The sequence below is a fragment of the Colletotrichum siamense genome, assembly GCF_013390195.1.
Source record: "Colletotrichum siamense strain Cg363 chromosome Unknown KSG_Cg363_contig04, whole genome shotgun sequence".
In the NCBI taxonomy this organism is placed as follows: domain Eukaryota; kingdom Fungi; phylum Ascomycota; class Sordariomycetes; order Glomerellales; family Glomerellaceae; genus Colletotrichum; species Colletotrichum siamense.
This window is the reverse complement of record NW_023501017.1, coordinates 4,473,381-4,496,483: the sequence shown is the minus strand read 5'-3', so window position 1 is coordinate 4,496,483 and position 23,103 is coordinate 4,473,381. Positions and strand designations below refer to the sequence as shown.

The 23,103-nt window shown below is 49.4% G+C and overlaps 7 protein-coding genes across 7 annotated transcripts; 1 reads left to right on the top strand and 6 right to left on the bottom strand.

The window, feature by feature from the left end:
• Positions 1-2,675: 2,675 nt before the first annotated feature.
• CGCS363_v007099 (Secondary metabolism regulator LAE1) lies at positions 2,676-4,120 on the bottom strand (the record flags this gene model as incomplete). Its single annotated transcript, XM_036638948.1, has 7 exons — positions 2,676-2,721; positions 2,780-3,199; positions 3,252-3,389; positions 3,436-3,628; positions 3,780-3,873; positions 3,937-3,963; positions 4,019-4,120. 7 exons carry the CDS (start codon positions 4,118-4,120, stop codon positions 2,676-2,678), a joined length of 1,020 nt encoding a protein of 339 aa, XP_036496415.1.
• Positions 4,121-4,830: 710 nt separating this feature from the next.
• On the bottom strand, positions 4,831-6,412 carry CGCS363_v007098 (Secondary metabolism regulator LAE1; the record flags this gene model as incomplete). The annotated part of the gene is made up of 9 exons (XM_036638947.1): positions 4,831-4,879; positions 4,931-5,350; positions 5,469-5,606; positions 5,692-5,729; positions 5,785-5,939; positions 5,984-6,025; positions 6,080-6,173; positions 6,227-6,250; positions 6,311-6,412. The coding sequence occupies 9 exons, from the start codon at positions 6,410-6,412 to the stop codon at positions 4,831-4,833; spliced, it is 1,062 nt and encodes a 353-aa protein (XP_036496414.1).
• Positions 6,413-8,190: 1,778 nt separating this feature from the next.
• CGCS363_v007097 (Secondary metabolism regulator LAE1) lies at positions 8,191-9,743 on the bottom strand (the record flags this gene model as incomplete). Its single annotated transcript, XM_036638946.1, has 9 exons — positions 8,191-8,239; positions 8,298-8,717; positions 8,768-8,905; positions 8,960-8,997; positions 9,049-9,203; positions 9,267-9,308; positions 9,367-9,460; positions 9,520-9,552; positions 9,618-9,743. 9 exons carry the CDS (start codon positions 9,741-9,743, stop codon positions 8,191-8,193), a joined length of 1,095 nt encoding a protein of 364 aa, XP_036496575.1.
• A 1,414-nt stretch (positions 9,744-11,157) lies between these two features.
• On the top strand, positions 11,158-11,988 carry CGCS363_v007096 (uncharacterized protein; the record flags this gene model as incomplete). The annotated part of the gene is made up of 1 exon (XM_036638945.1): positions 11,158-11,988. The coding sequence occupies one exon, from the start codon at positions 11,158-11,160 to the stop codon at positions 11,986-11,988; it is 831 nt and encodes a 276-aa protein (XP_036496412.1).
• A 3,514-nt stretch (positions 11,989-15,502) lies between these two features.
• DIP5-1 (Dicarboxylic amino acid permease) lies at positions 15,503-17,297 on the bottom strand (the record flags this gene model as incomplete). Its single annotated transcript, XM_036638944.1, has 3 exons — positions 15,503-15,942; positions 15,992-17,049; positions 17,113-17,297. The coding sequence occupies 3 exons, from the start codon at positions 17,295-17,297 to the stop codon at positions 15,503-15,505; spliced, it is 1,683 nt and encodes a 560-aa protein (XP_036496574.1).
• A 681-nt stretch (positions 17,298-17,978) lies between these two features.
• Positions 17,979-20,609, bottom strand: PUT3-5 (Proline utilization trans-activator; the record flags this gene model as incomplete). Its single annotated transcript, XM_036638943.1, has 9 exons — positions 17,979-18,466; positions 18,523-18,700; positions 18,753-18,925; positions 18,978-19,251; positions 19,303-19,315; positions 19,376-19,850; positions 19,901-20,104; positions 20,155-20,279; positions 20,518-20,609. The coding sequence occupies 9 exons, from the start codon at positions 20,607-20,609 to the stop codon at positions 17,979-17,981; spliced, it is 2,022 nt and encodes a 673-aa protein (XP_036496573.1).
• A 935-nt stretch (positions 20,610-21,544) lies between these two features.
• yoaJ-1 (Expansin-YoaJ) lies at positions 21,545-22,318 on the bottom strand (the record flags this gene model as incomplete). The annotated part of the gene is made up of 3 exons (XM_036638942.1): positions 21,545-21,788; positions 21,849-22,024; positions 22,076-22,318. The coding sequence occupies 3 exons, from the start codon at positions 22,316-22,318 to the stop codon at positions 21,545-21,547; spliced, it is 663 nt and encodes a 220-aa protein (XP_036496410.1).
• Between the last annotated feature and the right edge of the window lie 785 nt (positions 22,319-23,103).

Genomic DNA, 23,103 nt, shown 5'->3' with positions numbered 1-23,103 from the left:
ACCTAGTGCGATGATGATCACCCATTTCGTCTGGGCTTGGAGATGAGTCCGTCCTGCGTTGAATTTATTCATATCTGGCGCTGGTGAGATGTTTTCGGAGCTGGGACGTAGTGGGTGATGAAGCATATAAAGCCCGACTGTGTGACTCTCCAGTTGTGTCCAGCAGCATGCAATATGGCCGGGTGTTATTCCATTCGCAGGAACGGTCTTGAAAACTCACCACAACCCTTTTTCGGTCTTCGTCTTTGGTGCTGTCCTTGCATAGGGCGGCGTCGAGTGAGAAGGTCCGGGAGTATACGTAACGAATATATGCGAGGGAGTATTGAGTAGAGATGAGGACCAAAGTCGACATAGCTTTGGCAGTCCCTGGATCGGAGAGATGGCGGTATGGGTAGCAGTGAAGTTGAAGAGCCTGGGTTTCATCGCTTTGCGTTGGGAGCATATTCCCTTGTTTTGAATTGTGCCGCAACAGATAAGCACAAATCTTTTAATTGGTCTTGAGAAATCAAATGATGCATTCTTGGTGGTTTTAAATAGTTGGCACTTTCCAGATTGTTGCAGTCCCTGAAAGGTCACCATCTCACCATGACTTCTTTCGGAAGGACCCCCAGTCTGTGCGCTGGCAGAACATGTATTGGGGTGAGAACACATGAGACAGTCTTTCAACTATGACGTAGCATTGAAAGGTATGTATAATCAATCAAGGGCTGGACATGATTCTACTATGTGAATTGTGTGTGTCGTGTAGCAATGGATACCACAAGACCGCAACGAAATACGCCTCCCAGGGTTTGACTCCGAAGTCTGACAAGACTCCATATCCTATTAAGAATACTCGCAACATGACAGTGGAAGTGAGGGATGTCGGTATGAACAAACGAGGAGCTTTTGCATAGATACCAGTTATTAAAGGAAGAAAAAGGACAGACAAAACTTGTTAACATCAGCCATTGCACGAAGATGCCCCAACTTGACCCACTACAAATCGATTTGTATTGCTTAATCAAATGTCAGTCTGGACATTTTCAAGGGCAATCTATATATACTCATGTCCTCAAGTAGCTTGTTGCCAATGCTTATGGTCCAGGACGGCGAGAAACTGAGCAGCTGAGACCGTTGGCTCCATGTCGGTGCCCATACTACAGTCTTGACCAGCCAAGATATTACTGTACGTATTATAAATATCCGTCTTGTGGTGCTGGTCTTTCTCCTGTCCATACACGAAAATCATCCATGTATGTGTGTGACTGCTGCTCCGAATTGGGCTTTGGGGGTTGACCCACGGCTTGGGCGGTGTCGGACGAATTTGGTTGGTCCTGTTTCAATATGTGCCGACGAACATGTTTAATACATTGCATGGCTCTCGTAAACTCACACAACGGGAACGAGGTACAATAGCGAGCAACGTGAGTGTTTCGTGTGATGGCTACCAGCCAGGTAGGCTGGGCAGTGGACACCGGAACATTTGTTGCAGTAGACGCCACAATCTCGCGCTGCATAACTCTAGACCTGCCAACGAGTCCATTGCTTGAAAATCTCATGAGATGCAGCGGAAACGAGTTTATATACCGAGCCGTATCAGGAAATAGGCTGTTTGGCGGTAAAAGAGACTAAAATAACTTCAAATAAATAGTTGAACCAGTTTGATATTTCTTTCTGTAAGAGGACAATGAAAAGCATTGGGCTCCTGGAACTTGCGTTCTGACTCTGATTGTGCTACCTGTATCTTCACATACTTCGGGTATTCTACCAAGTGATTCGACTTAGTGAGGTGTACAAATACCCCGGGAACGCCCTGGGCAATACTCCTTTGGTAGCGATGATAAGGAAGAATAGCTGCGAAGTAAGTAAGATGTTAGGAGAACTGCGATGCCTGTGAAGCCCACGAAAGGTAAGAGGGTTGAAATCATCTAGGGAAGCTTCAGGAAATTAAACCTAAGCTCGTTTTGAGGAATCCCAGAAGCTTGATTTTTTGAAGCAAATTATTTCGTATGGAATAGTTCGAGGGCGGAAGAACAGGATGCAGACGCAGGCTTGAGATGTGTGGCAGGTCATGCCGGCGTTCGAACCCCTCTGCAGGCACAAAAGTCTTTAGTCAATTTCTTGAAAGTCTCGACTGATTGATGGAGTCAGCCTGCACCAGACAGGGAAATTGCTGGAGGATCTTGAAACACAATGTCGAACCCGTATTTTTACTCTGCTCAATAATCGGAGGTTGGCCTTTCGGTACACAGATACCGCTCGCAGCTCGAACGCAACATCGTTCTGAGGCTCTTTAACCCTTCTCATTACCATAGGTCCGAGTTTGGGCGCTTGGTTGTGAGGGACTTCCCCCATGGTGGGCTGGGACGAGGAGGATATTCAGGCATCATGACTTGGAAAGTCTGACAGACATCGTCAACTTCTGACGGGAATTCAACATGTATAAGCTGCCAAGAGAGAGGATGTGGGATGAAACTCTTACATAGTTTCATTTAAAATCACGACTAAGACCGCTGACCCAACCTCGCACTCACTGGTGCTGTGCCTTTTGCGCAAATAGGGGTACATTATCCACCTAAACGACTCTCATATACCTTGCATCAAAACATAGGAGAAACTGGTTAAATGTAACAATCAATACCATCGCCGCGCCAAACCTCCATGAGCACTTTTGACGAGGAATGCCTTCTGCGTTATACAAAACCCGTCTTCTCTGGCTTCTTGCCGTAGATGGACCAGCTTGAGAGGTATTGTCAGAAAATTCTTCTCCCCTCAGCTTGAGAGATGCTGAACCTACATTGAATAATATGCGTGAATGCTCCGGTCATCATGTTCCTTACTATTCTGTGCGATGAGCTCCATCACCTCCTTCTTTGTCCAGCCCATGACTCTCGTCAGTGGAGCCATGCATATGGACTCCCAGCCTTCATGAATGTTCTCGTTCATCCAAACGCCCAGCTCCTTGTGGCGCTTCTCCCTCGGCCAGCTATTAGTGGGCCACTTATACTGCTGTAAGATAATATCGACGAACCCAATATCAGCCATCATAGACTTGAGCTCCTTGATATCTTGGTATGGACGACCAACGATCTGCATGGCCTCTTGAATCAAGCGGCATGTGTTTAGGACGGTATGGTCTGACTTCAAGGTACCATCATCGGAGAGGGGCATCAGGTCGATCTCATTAAGTTCCAAATAGCCACCGGGACTAAGATTGCTACGTTCTCATCAGCGTGGATGGCTAAGATACCTCACAGCTATAGACTGACTCATAGCATTCTTGAACATATTCCGTCCAATTTCCAATAGACGAGTTCAGCATCCTGCTGTGGATGTAGTCGAAGGGCCTGGAAAAGGTCCAAGGTTCTTCTAAATCCGCAATCTCGAATTTGACATTGGACGGGACACTCTCGGAGTTAGTACCTACAAATTCCAAGTATACAGTCAACTTACAATTCCGGGAATGCTACAGATAAGTCGATGCCGCGAACTTCTGCTTCGGGGTGCTCGTCGGCGAAATCGATCGCCCAAATTCCTGTACCAGCGCCAACGTCAAGGACGCGGCCAACTTTGGCCTCGGGGTTATTTGGAGGTGCATTTCCCAGCCTGTCGTTGAAAGTGAGCAAAAACATGGTATGTTGCATATCTGGAATAAATATCAGCATTCAATAACAATAGGCCTAATTATTTTGGAGTTGATACCGAGTCTCTCGTTTTCCCTATCATCGTTGGGCAGATTATATTCTATGCGGAGATCCACGTCAGAGTCTGTGGCTCCTTCAAGAGGATTAACCTACTGCCGTCCTTGTACTTGTGGTACGTTCTGCCATTTTCTATCCTATAATCGAGGATAGATTCAGTCACACTCCCTGTCGGGGAATGCAAGCTTTGCTGCGTGTCATGCATATGAGCCTGTTGCATGAATGAGAGCAATAGACAGTCGCAGGGACTCACATTTGCAACCGAAGACGCCCCGTATCCCTAGGTGGATCGTTTAGCCACTAAGTTGTCCCCATGCCCAGAACATTATTCGCACCTCATCGTCGGCCTCAATCGTGACTATGTGGTCCACAATGTTGTCGGGGTGGGATGTGGAAGTCCCTAAAGGGGCTCCACCAGCAGCTTCAGGAGCTGACATGGTGGGGAGATGCACAGAGAGTCAACAAATGCGATTTTAGCAGCGGTTGCAGTGTTCTTGCTGCTAGTCGTTGGTCGTGCAATTATAGGAGAAGGTGGCATCAGAATGTGCAGCATTTCATTCAAAGCATCCTACCCCTCATTTCAAAAGCCAGGGCAGTTGACGCATGCAAGCCTGCCTAAGCGAGGCCTTGTCAATGTATGTGACAAAAATTGTTGGATCCCTCCTGTGTGATAACAAATGAGGGCCGTTGAGCAGCCATGCGGCAGGCTCATACGGTCGGGATGCCAACGGCCAATCCTAGCCCTTAGTTCTGTTGGAACTCGCCACAACGCAATATTCTGGCGGCAGGTCCAAAGTACTGAAATTGTAGCTGGCACTCATTATTGGAGCAAAAACGCACTTTGAAAATTGACGCTGTTGTTTGCTCGCTTTGTTTTCTCATTTAGGGCCTTGTGGGAGCCCGGGGGACAACAAGGCTATCCCACGTTGGGACCAGACCGCATACCTGGTGTGAGAAGAACGGCAAGACTTGTATTCGCTTCCATGAAGCGGAGATTTTGCGGTGAAGAGAGTGGAGTTTTCATGCATCTATCGTAAATGGTATTGTTTGGCAAGAGAAGAGCCAAGAAATGCGGTACGACCCTAGGGTAATAGATGCCCCAAACTCGCAAATCTATCATGAATTCAAACAATATTTGTAGGCCATCCTACTGACCCTTGTCCGTCTTGACAGGCCTTCTTCCGTAGATGTTCCAACTAAAGGATGATCAGCAGAACTTTCTTGTCGTCGACGAGCTCGTCACTTACATGGAGAAGTACTGGTGGATGCTCTTATCGTTGAACTCCTTGCGGTTGTGCATCATGAAGATGTGAACCTCTTCTTTTGTCCATCCAAGTGCCCTCGTCAACGGGGCCATGCAAATCCCCTCCCACCCAAGCATCAGATTTTCGTTGTTCCATTCTCCCAAATCCTTGTACTTCTTCTCTTTAGGCCACGAGTTCACCGGCCACTTGAACTGCTGCATTGTGACGTCTTCAAAACCAAGTTCCATAAGAACCGGCTTCAACTTCTGGATCTCCTGGTATCGGCGCCCGGCCTTTTCGGTGGCTTCTTCCAGGAGTCTCCCAATCTTCCAACTGTAGTGCTCTGGCTTGAGGGTCCCATCATCGGAAAGAAGAACGATATCAATCTCGCTCAACTCCAGATAACCGCCCGGGTATAGGTTGCTACCCGCAGGTCAATCAGCTTGAGTTTTCCCTTCAGAGGCAGACTCAATACTTCCTATGAGGCTGGCCACGCTGTATCAGGCGGCATGTGGTCTGACAGAGGCAAACTGAAACTTACTCATAGCACTTCTTGATGTAATCTCTCCAGTCGCTGATCGATGAATTCATCATTCGGCTGTGAATGTAATCGAAAGGCTCTGAATAGGTCCATGATTCCTCTACATCGTCGATTTCGAACTTGACGTTCGGAGGTGTGCTAATCATTTGAGTCAGCAAGGTTTACCAGAAATGTAGTGAGAAGTGTCGTGTCGTAAATCCCATTGTTCTAACCTGTGACTTACAATTCTGGCAGCGTGGCCGAGAGATCCACACCAAGGACCTATTGATGACAAGGGGTGAGCGCATGCGCATAAATCATTCGACGAAAGACTCACCTCCGCCTCAGGGTGTTCATCGCCGAAGTCCATAGCCCAAATACCAGTGCCTGTGCCAAGATCGAGAACCCGACCAACCTCAGATCCTGGCTGCGCGGGAGGCGCAGTACCGAGACGGTCATCAAAGGTCCTCATGAACATGTAGTGTTGATGGTCTAATGAGTTAGCCATGATCATGTGACATTGAGTTGATACTCACCCAGTCTTTCGAGCTCTCTAGCGTCATTTGGTACCATGTATTCTATGTCACGATCTCGTCAGCAAGGGACAGGGGAGACAGCAGCCTCAAACTCACTGCCATCCTTGTACTTGTGGTACGTCCTTCCATTCTCAATCCTATACTCATAGATTGACGAGGTGATGCTGTTGGTGCTTGAGGAGACGCTCGGCTGTTCATCTATCAGATGCAAGGGCCATCAGGCTGTGGTAATGTCACACTCACGGCGTACTGGGACGCAGTGTCGTCCTGTTCCAAGTCATTAGCTCATCTCGACTTCCCTCAAACATGAAATTAGTGGCTAATTACATCCTCATCGGCCGCGATAGTGACCTCATGATCAGTCGTAGTGTTAGGCTGGGGATTGGCCTCTGTGTTTGGCTCCCCAGTCGCGAAGTTGGCTGCGATCATTTTGAGCAGAATGTGTTGGCAGGCAAACTTGGTTCGCGGGAATTTACTTTGAGAACAATGGAAGGATTTCTGGGAAAGAAAAAAAATTAGTTACGAATCAATGAAACGTTGCGATATCTTGGGGGACACGAAGATTTATGCCCCGAACACCGAGCCCCTCTTCTTGGCTATGTGCCCTCTGCCGCCGTATGCGTGTTTGCGATGGGCTTGCATCAAATATCGGATCTCCTTGCTGTGGGCACTTTTATTAAAAAGGAAAACGCTCTCATCAGGCTGGAGCGAATGATATTATGACAGCCAGGTATTGACAAGGCCCTCGTAATGCCTGCAGGCATGTGTCACGGCTTGTCTGTCTGTAAGTGGAAGTCTTGTCATGGGCAAACACCGGCTAGGCCACGAGAAGCAAACGATTTACGGTCGCGAGGCTCCAGCCATGGGCTTCATCCAATCGTTATGATGACGGGGTCTACGGAAAATATAGCCGCTGCATGGGATGAACCGGCATCAAAGAAGTTTTGCGGAGACGACAGACCCAGTACCCATCGGAGCTGCGTCCGCCTCCGCGATTCCAAATGGGAGAAGGCTGCGATCCCCTTGTGTCTTCATTCAACCCCACACTATTCGGAACGAAAGTACGTATTTCCCCCTTTCACATCCCCGTTATTATTGCAACATATTCTGTCGTGAACCCTGAAGGGCCGGAAGAAGGAGAAGAGGAACTCCGCTTCTTGTGGTGTCTAGCAACTGAGCAAACATTAGGCGACACTTCGAAAAGAAAGTCTGAACGTTCACCAGAAGTTAAGAAGGAGAAATTTATCCAAGATACAAGTCCACTGGTGCAGGCCGAAGTCTTTGGGCTCTTTGGATGCTTGATAGGTGAGCAGAGCTCTCTTTTGGCAGAAAAGGCGTAGGAAGACATAGCACATGACCAAAACATCGGGAGAGAATGAAACATTGTCAACTATTGTTTTTCACATGATCTGTCGTAATTTCCTCTTGGCAATTTGCAGAGCCAGTTTCAATGGCGTCTCTGTGATGTGAGAAAGTTGAACGTAATAACGTACCCCAGCTGGGAATCGGAGAACCAAAATACAAGTTCAAAAGCAAGTCTGATATTAATTGAAGCCCTATTTAAAACCTTTTGACTGTCCGCACAGATTTCAATACTGGCGCTGTCGACTTTCTGATGTGTAGGTAGTCAAAAGTGTGGTTTAACTAGGCGATTTCAACGGAGGTGGGGTGGGGTTATCACTGAATCTCGCAGCGAAGACGGCGACTCCCATTGCGGAATCACACATTTGACCAGAAAACAGGACTACTAGTTAACGATGATAGAAGCCGGCAAAGGCAACTATTCAAGGTAAGGAAGCGTGTATGGTGTTGAGTTGCGAAAATATGAGACCCTTTCTGGCCGTCATCCGCAACTTGATAGTTCAAGTTGCTCCCCCATCATCCAACTGCATGCACCGCAGCTTCACCCCTGAAGGAATTTCCACTTTCAGGGACCTGCGAGAAAAACCTCTTGTTTCAATTTCAAAAGAATACAAGTCAATACATGCAATCATCCTACAGTGCGTGATTTGATCCAGCCTCCACAAGATCTGGCTTGCTAGGCTACTGAATGGCATGAACTGCCCAGTGCAACATAGCACACGGAGTAAGAAGTCACACGTCAGTCTGCCTTTGAAGTGCATAGGGGATCTATAGCAGTCAAAGCGCAAAGACTATGGACATTTGCATGTGCGATTCGCGGGTCGCGCACACAACAGGTCCCCGAGCTACGGCTGGCTCTCAGTTCTGGAAAGCTTTCGGCCGTAGATAGTCCAACTGGGAATAGTTTGTCAGTATATGATGAAGTTTTCTCAAGTGGAAATTGGAAACTGACATGGGGAAGTAGGCATGAATGTTGCGATTGTTGAAGTCCTGGCGGTTCTGGGCCATCAAAACCATGACTTCCTCCTTGGTCCAGCCAAGCGCCCTCGTTAGAGGCGCCATGCAGATAGCTTCCCAGCCCTGGTAGAGATTCTCATTCTGCCATTGTCCAATTTCCTTATATTTTCGTTCTTTTGGCCAAGAGTTAACAGGCCATTTGAAAAGTTGCATTGTCACGCCGTCGAAGCCTGCTTCCACCATCATAGCCTTGAGATCAGGGGGATATATATACTTGCGGCCAGCATTCGTCGTAGCCTCCAGTAATAGATTGCCTGTTTTCATGATAGAATGTTCCGGGGTCAGAGTTCCATCGTCAGAAAGGGGGATGCAGTCGATCTCAATGAGCTCAAGGTATCCGCCATCGCTCAAGTGGCTAGCCAGGGTTGTCAGCCGGGCGGTCTTTTGAAGCGGATGTAAACTCACTCATAACACTTCTGAATGTATGCCTTCCAGTCACTGATTGACGAATTCATCATGCGACTATGAATATAGTCAAAAGGCTCTGTCCAAGTCCAAGGCTCTTCGAGATCATCGATCTCAAATCGTACGTTAGGGGCGGTGCTAGAAAGGTTAGTCAGCCATCCTTCTTAGCCCAGGCTTGAGCTCATAGCTTACAATTCAGGAAAGACGGCCGAAAGATCAAACCCGCGAACCTGGTGAAAGTCAGAAACGAGACTGATTTGCAAGTCAGTTTCTGGACCAACCTCCGCTTCAGGGTGCTGATCCCCAAAGTCCATTGCCCAGATTCCGCTTCCAGTTCCGACATCCAAAACGTTCTTGACCTTGGCGTCAGGATCATTTGGGGGAGCAGTTGCAAGCCTCCCGTCAAATGTTCTGATGAAGAGGTTGTGCTGAAGGTCTGGGCTGGGTTAGATTGGCCGCAGAAGCACTCATCCTCTATACATGAAACGGGAATGCGCACCGAGCCTATCGACTTCTCTATCATCGTTTGGAAGCATGTATTCTGGGGAGTTTTCGGTCAGAACTGTGGTCATGTGGTTGATTTGGTGGTCAACACGTACTGCCTTCTTTGTACCCATGGTAAGTCCGCCCGTTCTCTTGTCTGTATTCCAAGACTGAGCTAGTCACGCTAGAAGTTGACAAATTGACACTGCTCTGAAAGGCAAGACTTAGCTACCATCTGGCATCTAGGTAGCGCTCTCTTGACCACTTACAGGTGTGATTGATGCAGCATCATCGTCCTGGTTCTGCGATAGATGATTAGCTGCGCGGTGCCCACGATTCTTGGTCAGGATTTGTGAGGCGGGTGTACCGGTTCTCCCGCAGGAGCAGCGACTGCTTGATTAGCATCGTCGTCGGGAGCGAGTTCGACCTGATTGTCGTAGACGATGTTGGGCTGAGCATCTGACGCTCCGGTGTTGGCGTTCGATGCTGACATCTTAAAGATGACCGGGTGAGCAAGTTCTTCAACGAAGTGTCACCTTTTCTCGGTTTGATGGAGAGGGAGTCGCGAGGGTGAAGAAACTGGAGAAGATCGACCAGGCTTGCTTAAATCAAGTGGGACAAACAATTATTTGGCTGCCCACCAAACCCCTCTTCTTGGCTTTGTGTACATTTTGTCATCGTATGCATGTTTGCAAAACCCTGCAGTTTATCGGGACCTTCTGCAACGGAAGTCTCTCTCAAAGAGGAACATCTTCCTCGCACTGGGGCGAATGAGGCCTTGAGAGCCAAAGGGAGACAAGGGCCTCGTAAGACTGCATGCACATGTGGCATTGTGTTCGGCTGTAAGTGGAAGCAGTTTCGTTGGTACAGCCTGCTAAACCGCGATTAGAAAATGCTTCTGGGGCACGAGGTTCCAGCCGCAGGTTTATGGTCCAATCGCTTAGCCAACGGGGGCAGCGGAATGCAAACCCGCCGCATGGGAGGAAACAGACAGATGCTGTGGGGACGAAGACCCAGTTCACATCGGAGCAGAGCCCGCCTCCGCGGTGCCAAGAAAACCACACAGATAACCTGATGTACACTCCGTTGCGTTGACAGCGTCCGCCCCCCTTTTTTTTCCCCGCTTATGCAAAAACATGAAAAAAAGCCAATTTTACGCTGTGACGCGCATTTCTCTGCATCGCACGCAAAACGCGTCAAAGTCATCACCAACACCTCAATTGCCGTCAATCACTATAGTCCCAGTAGTATTCAAACGTATAACTACACGATAGAGACATAAGGTGTGTATTTCATGCTTCCGTAGCAGTCAATCTACCCATCGAGGCATTGCCAACCCAGCTAGTCACCTCATCCCCATACCATTCGACCAACAAAAGGTCTATTTTCGTCATGAGAGATCAAGATGACATTTGCTGAGGAACAGAAGAAGAGACCTGCTGTATGACTTTATATATCTACTCAGCATACGGTTTGTATGGCTCTGAGTAATATATAAGCATACCAAGGGGCTTGATACGGTTCTTCAGAGCAAATGCTTTGGCAGTCAACAGGATTAATGACTCTCCTGATAGCTCAGCTTGTTCACGATATTGAGCAAGAGTCTACTGCTGTATAGATTGTGCCCTGTTACTTACAGTTTGCCGCTGGTCAGTACATGTCCGTGGTTTATTATATCAGATACATCGAGAAAGACGCCGGGCGACGACGACGATACAATGGCGCCCAGAATATCGAATCTACAGCTATCGACGATCGCGATGATACTGCCATTCGAAGACCAAAAGACCCACGAGCTGGCAAGTATCGTTGGCTGTACCGAACGAACGATTCGACGACATAGATCACGACGTAATATCACTGGCGAAGTGCAGAGATATAAGAGGTGCCGCCAGAGTCGACAAAAGATGGAAATATGGCATCGTACAGAGCTTCTTGAACTACTGCAGTACCGCAGCGATCTATCTCTTGAAGAGATGCAAGATTTCCTATTTGAAGCCTTCGAGATCCAGATCAGTCGTTCTGCAATCAGTCGACAGTTAAACTCAGCTGGCTGGACGAACAAGAAGTCCAAGATTATTGCTGCTCAGCGAAGTGACGAACTACGATACGAGTACTTGTACCGTATACGACGATATCGCCCCGACCAGCTGGTATTCGTCGACGAATCCGGCGTCAATAAGGATACTGGGATACGGAGGACTGGATGGGCGCCGAAAGGGCTTGCTGCGTTTCGAACTGCAGAGATTGATCGGTTTCAGAACTCTCGCGTACAGATCCTGCCAGCCCTCACGTTGAGCGGTATCCTACACTTGACTACGTATTATGGTACGACTGACGGCGATGGGTTCTTTCGTTGGCTACAGGAGTGCCTTATCCCGAAATGTGGGCGTTTTCCAGAGCCAAACTCTGTCATCGTTATGGATAACCTCTCCTGCCATCGTATACCTGAAATCGAGGGTTTATGCCGGGTATCAGGTGTCCATCTCGAGTTTCTGCCTCCGTATTCACCAGACTTCAACCCCATCGAAGAGTACTTCGGCGATCTAAAGCGATACATCAGGAAGACGTATTCGAAGTGGAACAACGATGAGAATGACACTCGGGATTTCATGGAATATCTACGTGACTGCGCTATGGAGATTGGGTATCGTCTACCCCAGATCGAGGGCCATTTCCGCCATTCGTTCGTCAACTTTGATGGGACAGAGCATATATTTGACGATATCGAACTATAAAAGGGAGGATTTGCTGCCAATATTGAACATCAGCAAGCAATCCAAATTTTCATCGTGCGTTCGCGCGCAATAGATCTTAATCGTGTCGTCATATGATGGTCAATCATCAAATCCATGATTGTAGCCAACAAGATTGCCAAAAGGTTAGCCACAAGCGCACCAGAACACAAAAAATATACCGTCGTCCATTGTTTTCGTCGGTAGCTACGTATACATATCAATTTTGCCTGTATAACGGCTGAAACGCGTTGTTGATGCTTGTGACGATGATTTGTGATGATGACACGTCATCACGATCAGAGACTTCAACCATAGTCAGAGACTTCAACTGCCCCTAACCAGTATCGGGATGGACCGAAGTGTATTGTTTGCAGATCCAAAATAACAGTAATTCTATTGCTTTTATACGTATAGAGCGGCAGTGTTGAATCTACGGCTATGGGTAGACTTTTCCGTGGTTGAACACGTCATGCAAAAAAATCGCGCATACAGTCAAACTTCACACCACTCTTGCTGTATCACTCTTCTTCGTTATCCTCCTCCGAGTAATACGTCTCTGTTGACGACGTATCACTCGAGATTTCAATCTGATTGTCCTCATCGCCTTGCTCGATTTCGTCTTGTTCGATCTGTAACTGCGTGGGCAGCATCTGCGACGCTGACAGCAGTGGTGACGAAACGAAACCAAAGAGTTCCGAAACGCCTACAAAGTTAGCCATATTCGACAGTAAACAGCTCTATATACACTCACCACGTCGACCAACTTCAACTGGCGTACCACGGATCTCTTGCTCGATGGATTGACGTGGCACTAGGGCGTCGATATGTCGGGATGACCCCAACTCGCCTGAAACTAGCGCCGCAGAGTTTTCAACTGGCGCCGCCGCCGTCCCTCCTGGCAATCCAGCGTATATTCTTGTATAAACATCTCCTTCTGACTCTCGATGGTTTGAATGAAGTTCAGAGTGAGATACCACGTCGGAGAGGGCGTCAGACTGCCCTCCGTAGTAGGCGCTGTTGTCTATGAAGGATTTGATCGAGTTCCTGACATCTTCGGTAAGATCTTGAGTAAAACCCTGTTCAGTAAACCAAATATCTGGTAACTTGCGAATTGCCCGCAAGCTACTGTCTACTGATCGCAGTTTCTGTAGCTTCTTTCTGAACCCTTCGTCGACGTTATATCGCTTGCCGCGGACGGATATAAACCACTTGATGAAGCTGGCCACTTGATCTAGAGCTTTTCGAGGCGAATCCGGTACCACTGGCGAGGACGAACGAATCGGGAGTGCGATACTTGGTTGACGAGTGCTTGGAAGGTTCAATGGCGGAAGAGTTGGCAACGAATACTGTGAGATGTTCGCATATGGCCAATATGCCGGCGGCGGCGGCGCCGGCGGCGGCAGCTGTACGTATGGGTTAGGATATTGAAGATGACGATCTGGCGCCCCCGCGTTGCCGTATATATTGACGATGGCGTTGCTGTTGGCGTTGGTTAGGCCAGATCTTGACCCTGATGATGGAAGTGCGGCATTTTCAGCCTTCTCTTCCGTCATCACTGTCGTCTCCTGGTTATCATCAACCTCCACGATATTCTTACTTCTCTTGCCCTGGCGTTTCTGATCCTCTATAAACTGGTCGTGAAGAATCTCACCAAGCAGTTCTTTAGGTGGTTCCATATTGTCAACGCCAGCCTGTCCAGTCATAATAGCCTTCGCCCACTTCTCTATATGGTGAGATTTGATCTTGTAGTGCTTCTGGCCTAGTATATAGCACCAGTTGAACTTCTCGTCGCCCGAACTATTCTTACATCTCTGGTACTCTGGGCAGATGTGCGTACGGAGAAGTTGTCTGTGCATACCCTCCTTCCGACGCTCGACGTTTGCAGGATCGTTAGCCTCACGATCGATCGCCTCTTGCATGCCGGCTGAAACGCCTGCTCGGCCACCTTTTCGAGGCGTTCGTACGCCAGTCACTATACCACCAGAGATTGGTACGGCGCTGTATTGCCACTTGACGGTGAGGTGGACTTCACCCCTCTCTTCAGCTTGTTCAAGAGAGGGGACAATATCAACCCATGGAATACTTGGCCAAGTGACCCCTCCAGTAGACGGATAGACCCGAGTGAAGATTGGTGTTGGTTTAGATGCGTTGGTGGGCTTCCTCCAAGCAACGACAACAGCGATATTGGCCTTCTTCACAATATACGAGTGAGCCACTTCTGCCTCAAGTTGGGCGCCGCTGTCTGCCTCCCAGTCTCTACTATTCGCATCTAATACAGGAGCAATACTGAATCTGTTATACGCGATGCTCTCGATGGTTAGATCGAGAACAGGTAAACCGTTACCCTTGAGCGCTGGGCCACGGGTAACCTGGATTTGTAGCAGAGTTGGTTCCTCGTTACCCATATCGTCCTCCTCTTCAAATACATCGTGGAACGACATAAACGTATCATCAGCGCTATGGCGAGGGGCCGTAGGCGTATCGTCCGCAAATCGAGTGGTTTGACGAGGGGTTGGGTTAACTGGGGTCGAGTCTGGTCGAAACGGTGGCATCGACGAAGGCAGAGTACTTCGGAGCCGGATCGTATGCGGCGGATCCTTCTTTCGCTTCCTCTGCGTTGTCGTTGCTTTTTGGCGAGAGGACGCTTTTGGAGCTCTTCGTGATGACGGAGGGGCTATAAGTACACGCTTTCTTCGCGATGTAGACTCAGCCGCCACCAAATCATTAGTCTCGGGTCCAGCCTCGGCGACGATAACCTCCTCGGCGGCCTCCTCGGCGGCCTCTTCGGCGGCGGCAGCCCGGCGAGCCCTCTCGGCGGGCGTAACGATCCTGATCGACGGCGAGGCAGAGCGTTGAGGAGGATCTCTGGCGGCGTCCTGTGCCAGTTGTTGTATACGTCGTTGTTTCCGCGTACCGTTGGCGATGGGTGACGGACGATGCCCAGAAGGGTCATCATCCGCCTGCCGAGCCGCGCGGCGGCGTTTAGGAGGCATCACGATGCCCTCAGATAATGAGATTCAATAGAAATAGATCAATTGAAGCCATCAGAATAGGTCAATTGCCGTACTACGAATATCTACGTGGCGTTGGGCAAATTTTCATGTATATACAGGGATTATGCGTGCGTAATTTCGGCAAAAAGGGGGGGCGGACGCTGTCAACGCAACGGAGTGTATTTCCACTCGCCGTACGGACAAGACATACAGCCCGAGTCATTCCCGGTGAACATTGGGTCTCTTGCTTATCTCAAGACGTAGCCATCGCTAAATCCATTTGGGCTTTCTCACGGCCAAAGCACAAACCCGAATGATTTTTCAAGGCATCCGAATTCACTCGTCGGTCCCGATGTTTCGGAGACCTCAACATTCCTCGGCTCCACATGCTATGTTCCAACACACCGGTAATGCGTTGCATTCTGTGGTGAAGTGGACTTCCCCCAACCTGCATCTATTTGAGGCTTGTTTCCAGATGTCATCTGTCACGTTGATAAGTCATTTCTTATTTGGAAGGGGTCCTAAAAAAGCCACGCAAACCCCTTGCGATAGGTCTTGACAATGACGCCCTTCTTCCCTGCCGCTGCCTCCTTCTCTCTCCTCGCCATCTCCACTGCAGTCTTCTCTTCTGCCACGGTCTCTTCTGGCACCCCGGTTACGAGATCCGCCGTCTTGGCCCGTACACGGTGCGATTTCTTGACGATCTTATAGCCGAATATGCAGAAGAGATAGACTGGGATGCCGATGTACTGCACAATGAAGCTCTTGTAGTCGAAGGTGCCGACGAATACTTCAATGCCCTTTGTGAAGGTGAGAATGATCAGAAAGCAGAGAGCGATGTATGATCCCCATGAGCCAAATGGAGCACGGTAAGGGATGTAGGCAGCGTCGATGTTTTGGGCATCACGAGCTCTACAGAAGAAGATATGGGATATGAGAATGGAAATCCAGGTCAGAAGTCCTGAACCAGTCAGCATGCGTGAAGTCATCAAATGTGTTCCGATACTCACCAAATACCGTGACGATGCTTGTAAGGTTGTTGAACACCGTCGCAGCACTCGAGCTGACAGACATGTACGCCAAGCCACAGAACGCGCCGCAGAGAGCCAAAGATACAAAGGGCACGCCAGCCTTCGTTGTACGCGTGAAGATTCGAGGTGCCTTTCCATCAATTGCGATGCCATACAGCGTACGGGATGAGATGTAGATATCCGAGTTGGCGGCCGAGAAGACGAAGACCACCAAGCAGCCATTGATGACATGATCAAGGCCCTTGATCTTGGCGATCTTAATGGCTACGACGAAAGGAGAGGCTGCTGCGCTGGTCTTGGCACCGGCAGCAAAAGCAAGATTCTGGCTGTCGTAGGGAACAACGAGTCCAAGCAGAAAGACCGAGATTACATAGAAGAAGACGATGCGGAGGAAGGTAAGGCGGATAGCCTTCGGCATACTCAGTCGCGGATTCTTGGCCTCGCCAACGGTGACACCCACAAGCTCGGTACCAGAGAAGGCGTACACAGCTGCAACCATCGCGCTCCATACACCAAGCAACCGGCCCTTATCACCATCGACCTTGTATTCCGCAAATGCTCCAGGATTGGACCAGTACCTGAACCCAGGGCGATCGCCGGTCGGGCCGCCACCAACTGCAAGAATAAAGAGCAGGAGAACGACACCTACCATTATCAACACCTTCAATGACGACAACCAGAATTCGAACTCGCCGAAAGCTTTGACGCTGACGCTGTTGATGACGAGAATGAGGACGAGGGCGATGGTAATGAAGATGGCCGGGCTAACACGATCACCGACCCAAAACTTCATAATGAGAGCGAATGCGGAGAGTTGGTTCGGAGTTGCAAGGAGGTACTTGAAGAAGTAGGAGTAACCGGTGGCGAAGCCCAGCGCAGGGTCCACGAAGCGGGTTGCGTAACCACCGAAACCGTGGGATAACGGCATGTAGGAGATGATCTCGCCAAGTGCTGCCATGACGAGGAAGACTATGCAGCCGACGATGGAATAGTCTATAAGTATTCCAGCAGGGCCTGTCTTGACGAGGGCAGAGCCACTGGGTAGGTGTTATCAAGAGTCGGGAATCTCTAGCTGACAAGAGGTTCAGGATGAGACTCACGTTCCTATAAGTAATCCCGTTCCAAGCGCGCCTCCCAAGGCAATCATAGTAACATGGCGAGTCTCTAAACGTTTGTGTAGGTCATGGCCTGGTTGGTTTGCCGGATCCTGCACCTCGCCAACTTTTGCGCTTTGTTGGCGAGACAAGCTCTCCATAGCTGTAGGCTCCAGCTTCTCTTGGCCCATGATTCGATTTTATGGCCAATTTCGGGGCCAAAAAAACGGAGTCGATTTGATGGAAGGTTGGAAAACTGAGACGGGGACTTCTCGTGCAACGGAGTTGTACTTCAGGACGAAGGCTGGAACGCTGCTCTAGTTTTTGTGGCCCTATAGGCTGAACTGTTCGATTGGGACAGCAAGAGTTATATCAAAGACATAGAGCTTCATAGTTTCTCTTAGCTAGTCTTTGACATTCCAAACTTGGTCATTATCTCAACCCGTGGGTCCGGGGTAGTGGTTCGGTAGTGGGTCCCGAAGCTTGGGGAACGCGGGGAGAGCCCTCGGTTCGTCATCCCGCGCTGTGTGTCAGATAACTCACTCGCTCGGCCAGGCCCCTATCTGAAGCTGGTCTGATACTAGCCGTGGATGCTTTGCCATAGTTTATAACAAGATGTCTCATGACTTGGAACAGTCAGATTGCGGCAAAGATGCCCCAACTCAGGAGGAAGTTACTGCCCATGGACTCCACCAGAAGTCGCGTCCTCTTGAAACTTCCATGATATCTCCCCAAAGTTCAGTTGTCCTATCCTTGTCACAGAAGCCTGTTTGCGATTTAATAATGGCGCATTCGTCATTTGACATCAGCTGTGGTTCCGTAGAGCTAACAGATTTCGGGATGAATCATCCGAGGGCACGTTCGAGAGCCTGTCATAGGAGGCACCCACCGAAGTCGAAGTCTTGCGTAATCGTATCTGTCCATAGCCAGCTTCCCGCAAGCTGATCGTCGCCAAACAAAGACATGTTCGGTTCCCAGTCTAGCAGTCCCGCAATTGACAACATTTGCTCGGATGCTAGACCATTTGCTGTGCTGCCGGTGGCTGGACCACGGTCCTGGGGAAGCCCATTCTCCGAACCTCCGCCTGAGTTCATAAGTAAATGTCTCTCATTTCTTTCGGATGCTGCTACCGGCCCTTCAACCTGCGACTGTGCCAAACGAAGTATTTCTTGCAGCTTTTCTAGCTCCTCTTTCCGGAATCGAGCAACGACGTTGCCACGAGCAATCATCGTGTCCAGGATTTCGAAGGCATCCTTCATATTGTTGCCCTCTCGGTCGTGAAGGCCTGGAATGGAAGTCATGAGCGTGAGTACAAACGCAGATGAGAAAGTCTGTTCCAGGTCGAATGGCAGAAATGTTTCTACAGATAGTCAAATTACTAACAGCAAAACTAGTGATAAATCGAAGGCCACTTACCGAGAAGATGCTGAGTTTTCAACTTTGACAGTATACGAAGAGTCTTGGTTGCTGAATCGGAAGATGTCTTGAGGAGCGCTTTGATCGGACTTGCCAGATTTCGTTGGGAGTGATCTCGTCTTGCTAAGACGTCTTGTAGTAAACACATTAAAAGAGGCCGTGTTGCGAGGACCACACACTATAGATGTCAGACGCATTAAAATGGAGACTGGAAAATGACGACAAAATACCTGATGATAACACAGGTTGAGAGTCGCGGAGACTCGCGAGGCAGGCTCCGAGTTGTTTAACTTAAACTCAAATCCTGCTGTGAGTTGTGGAGCGAGTCTCGCCATGTCTCTGAGAACTTCTTGGACATTTTTCAGAAATGAAGGGTCGAGCTTGCCGTCGACCCCGTAGACGGCTATGAGATTTTCAGTTGCGTTCTAGCTGAGGATCATTGGAAGACGCCTCACTGTTTAGAACCTTGGCGTGAAGTTTCGAAAGAACGACATGGAGACTCAGAGCCTTGTACTTCTGTACAGTCGGGTCTGACCGAGGTAAATGGACAGTTATATCACCGTCTTGGATCGAGTTCGGGGCGCCCATCAATGATGACAGCTTTCGATCCAAAATATAAATGGTCCACCAGATGCACCGCAACCTGTTGGCTTCTGTGTCAGTTAAAAGCCCTTGAAGAGGCTCACGATGCAGTCCCTGTGTCATGGCGATACGAAAAGCCTGGCCAATCTGCCTTTGTCATGAGCAAAGACATCCGTCAAACATAGGTGCTTGACTTACATAAGTGTAAGCACTATTGCGATGATCAACAGACTGCAAATAAAGAGCGAGACAGCATAGTATTTCCACGGACAATATCGGGTCTTGATAGAGACCGTGGGCGTCGGGCAGAAGTTCAAGAGCCCTAGTGACAAGACTGCTGCCAGGTGGATTTTGGTCTGGCGTCCCTGGCACGAGTAAAGCTTTGCCGAAAGCCATGATGAGAAGAAACTGGATGTACCATAGTCGATCATCTGCCTTGGGCTCTGTATTGGGACCTTTCCGATAAAAGTCATATAACCCATGCATGAAAGAGTCTTCGTCAAATAGATGGTACGTCTGGCCAAGGTGAAACTTGACAGTATTGGTGAGATAGAGGGCGTAATCGAGAGACGGAATGTCGACTGTAGGACGCGGAAGAACTTCTCGGGAGGATGGCCAGTCTATCTTGAACGCCTGCGCGTCAACATTCAATGGAAGCTCTGGTGACTCATGTTGGCCAAGATACCCCTGGATCATGCTCAGAACCTGTCGGCTGTACGCCCAAGTTGATGAAGGGCCCAGCCATCCTGAAGCAAGTTAGTTATTGGTTTCCATAAAGTGTGTTTCATAAACTCACGCCTTCTCCCGTTTGAATCTGTTAAGAACCTGGATGGACCACTTGCAAGGGGATTTCGCATAACAGGAAAGCTTCCATGACGCCGCTCATCGAGGTCGCCACCGCCTACAACAGTCGTGCCATCATCCACCACGAACACATCATGCGTCGATGCTCGATCATGTGCCCCAAGATCTCCCGCTGGAGTAGGGCTTTGTTGTGCATCTAACATGCCTCTTAGCTTCAAGTCACATGGACCTAGTGGCCATACTCACCACGACGTCCGTCTTCGTCCACGGGAGAAGTTGATCGATTTACCCGAGATCGCTTGGATGTTGGCGAAGGCTGAAGATTATCATCGGCACCATACCCGGACTTGCGTTTGAGTTCATTTAGAAACCTTCGATTCCGGTTAGGGAGGATCACGGGCAGGGGACGGTAGCCGCCTACCTCTCAGATACCACCACTTTTCTGTCTTCCCTATCGAAAACGCACTCGGTTGCGCGACGGATGCAGTTTGTGCAAGGCTCCGAGCCCGAGCACTTGACCTTTCTTTCACGACAGCGAAGGCAGCTTGGTAACTTCAGCGTAAGATTCCAAGGAGCGTGCGCGTGGCAGAGTCCAGCAAGGGGACTTACGCATTGCTTGACCGTTTGCCCCGCGCACTTGCGCTTCCATGATCGGCTTCGGTCTCCGCCGAATTGATGGGACTTCCTCCTTCGCCAGTCATGATGACAGATTCAGCGATGAAACCATGCATCTCTACTCATGAAGTTGTCTCTCAACTGGCAGCATGATGCATCACAAGTAGTGAATGGCGTCGGTGAGATTGCGACCGTGGGCGCTATCAGAAACTGATCATCCGCTAAATGTCAACGAGCCACACCTGTCGTGGCTCACCCCAGTTCGATTTTGCATCTGAACTAGCGCACCCTTGTACTAAGAGGACAAGTCTAGAGTCAATTTCTACCTAGCACCGATACCGCTGTTCAGTGCACATAGCCTAGGATTTCAACCCGCACGTCGTCCTCTTGCATTAAACCCTGAACAGGTCATCTCAAGGATCTTCCAGACATAGTCAGTCATCTCGGGGGTATTCGTGTGTGTAAGCTACTTTATGACTCTCAAAGGCAGTACCAAACGGTATCAACTGTCAGTTGATGATGGGGCGCCCAATGATTACAGGGCTTAGGCCTGTCGGGAGGCTCGGTCTGCTGCGCCGAAAAAGGAGCCAGGCTTTTCGCAACCTCGGCCCCTCATCCCGCACGCCTGGGTTCGCTCCGTGGTACGGGTTTGCTTTCCGAATTAGAGCTAGTTGGGAACACTTCGGACTGACAACAGTCCTCAAATTCCGGCTCTCGGCTTCAGTTGATACGTACACTCATGCCCACTTGCGAGACGACTGGTCTGCTCTCGTATCGATAGGCTTGAGTTGAGACTTTGTACGAAGTCCTGGTCCTGCAGCATGTGAGGGCGTGACGTATTGCAACGCAATGTGATCTTAGAGGGGATAGCACATGGAAGCGTGTTTAGTATTTGTGTCAACTAATTATGTACGAGGAAGATAAAATTATGTACAGACTACATGCATGTCCACTTTGGGCTTATTGGATTGTCACCAGAACCGATGCGCAGACCTGTGGTGACAAGTGCGAGTCTTGCCGCTCAGCAATTGCCAGAAGCCTTGAACTGCGCCTTCTCAGTGGTGCCTACGTTGTTTATCACAACTTGCTTCCCGTTACTACAGGTGACACGGACGCTGACAGTGTCGACGTTGAAGCCATCACCGCTGCTTTTCTGCCAGTAGTTGTAGTCTTGGCGAATGGTACTCTGCCAGGTCTTGCCGCCGTCGGCACTGACTTCGAACTTGGTGACGGGATAGTTGTGGTTCATGACTTGCATGGAGAACCTGCATCGGATATGAGATTTAATTGAGAGATGGGCAGAAAGATAATAAAGAGGAACGTACCACCACTTAGAAGTGCCCTCCTTATTGCGGACAACTATGGGCGTGGTGATCCCGCACGGGACTTGTTCCCACTGCACTTTAATCTCACCCTTGTTGGGGTCGTCAAGCTTGGCAAACGCATCGGGGAAGAGATCAAGCTGCCCGGCTCCACAGCCTTGAGGGCACTTGTCGACGACCTACATCCCTGTCAGTTGAATTCATCGAATGACCGCATTTGGTGAACCCACCATCACCTTGATGGTATTTCCCTTGGGACCCTTGACGTTAAGGCAACTGCCGCAGTTGCCGTTGTAGTTGGTGTATGATAGAGCGGTACCAAGCACGCTGGAGGGCAGAGTGTAGCCAGAGAATAGGCAGTTTCCTCCATTCAAGTTTCCACCGTACCAAGTAGCAACGGCACTGGTTGCAGCAGCGTTCGTTCCCTGGATCATGACGGCAAGGGCCGCACCGACAGAAAGAAGACTGTGCATTTTGGTACAAGTTGTGTGTGAAAGGATGATCCTGTTGGATGATTCTAGAGAATGAGATGGAGAGCGAAGGAAACAGCTTCCCATACATGTAGTCCAGCAGCCAGGTGCTTTTTATACGGAAATTTGGGTATTAGGGTCTTGCTTGTGATGATAATAAGAAACCCAAATCGAGAAGGTCAATAAGGGTCACAAGGGATGCGAGGGTGAAGGCTGGCCACGGGCGATGATCCCATAGGAGGACTCGAGGAGACATGTTCAAATCCTTCAATCTATCCGCCTTACCCCTCGGCATGTTTGGGTGTCGTCGTCTGAGAGGTCGAGAGTCTAGTGTCAATCAGAAACCCGCTACTCCCACTCGGTATCCCTCCTGACAACCTTGGTGAGACTCCATGTCGCAAGTCTGCAGTCTAATTTGCCGGAGTTAAGCCAAGAACGCGGAGTCAGCGGAACAGTCGATATTGGAATGCCCCAGGTGGCAATGTGATATCGTGTTGCAGGCGGTCTTTTCGCTCGAGAACTGACGCTAGCCACGGCCCGTTATCGTCGGCTTCGGCCCCTTACCTAATTTATGGTGACATGGCTCTAAGGCTACATTCAGTAATGCCCGCGCGCCTGTCGTACGGTTCGTGGCAGGGCTACGATTTCTCCTTGGTGGGAAGAGGGCCGGTTTTGAATGGAATTCATTTAAAGTTTCACAGTTACACTAACGCGGTTGAAACTAAACCAAAAACACGAGAATTCACCGTGAATCCAGACCATAGTGGATTGAGGGCACGAGTCGTGGT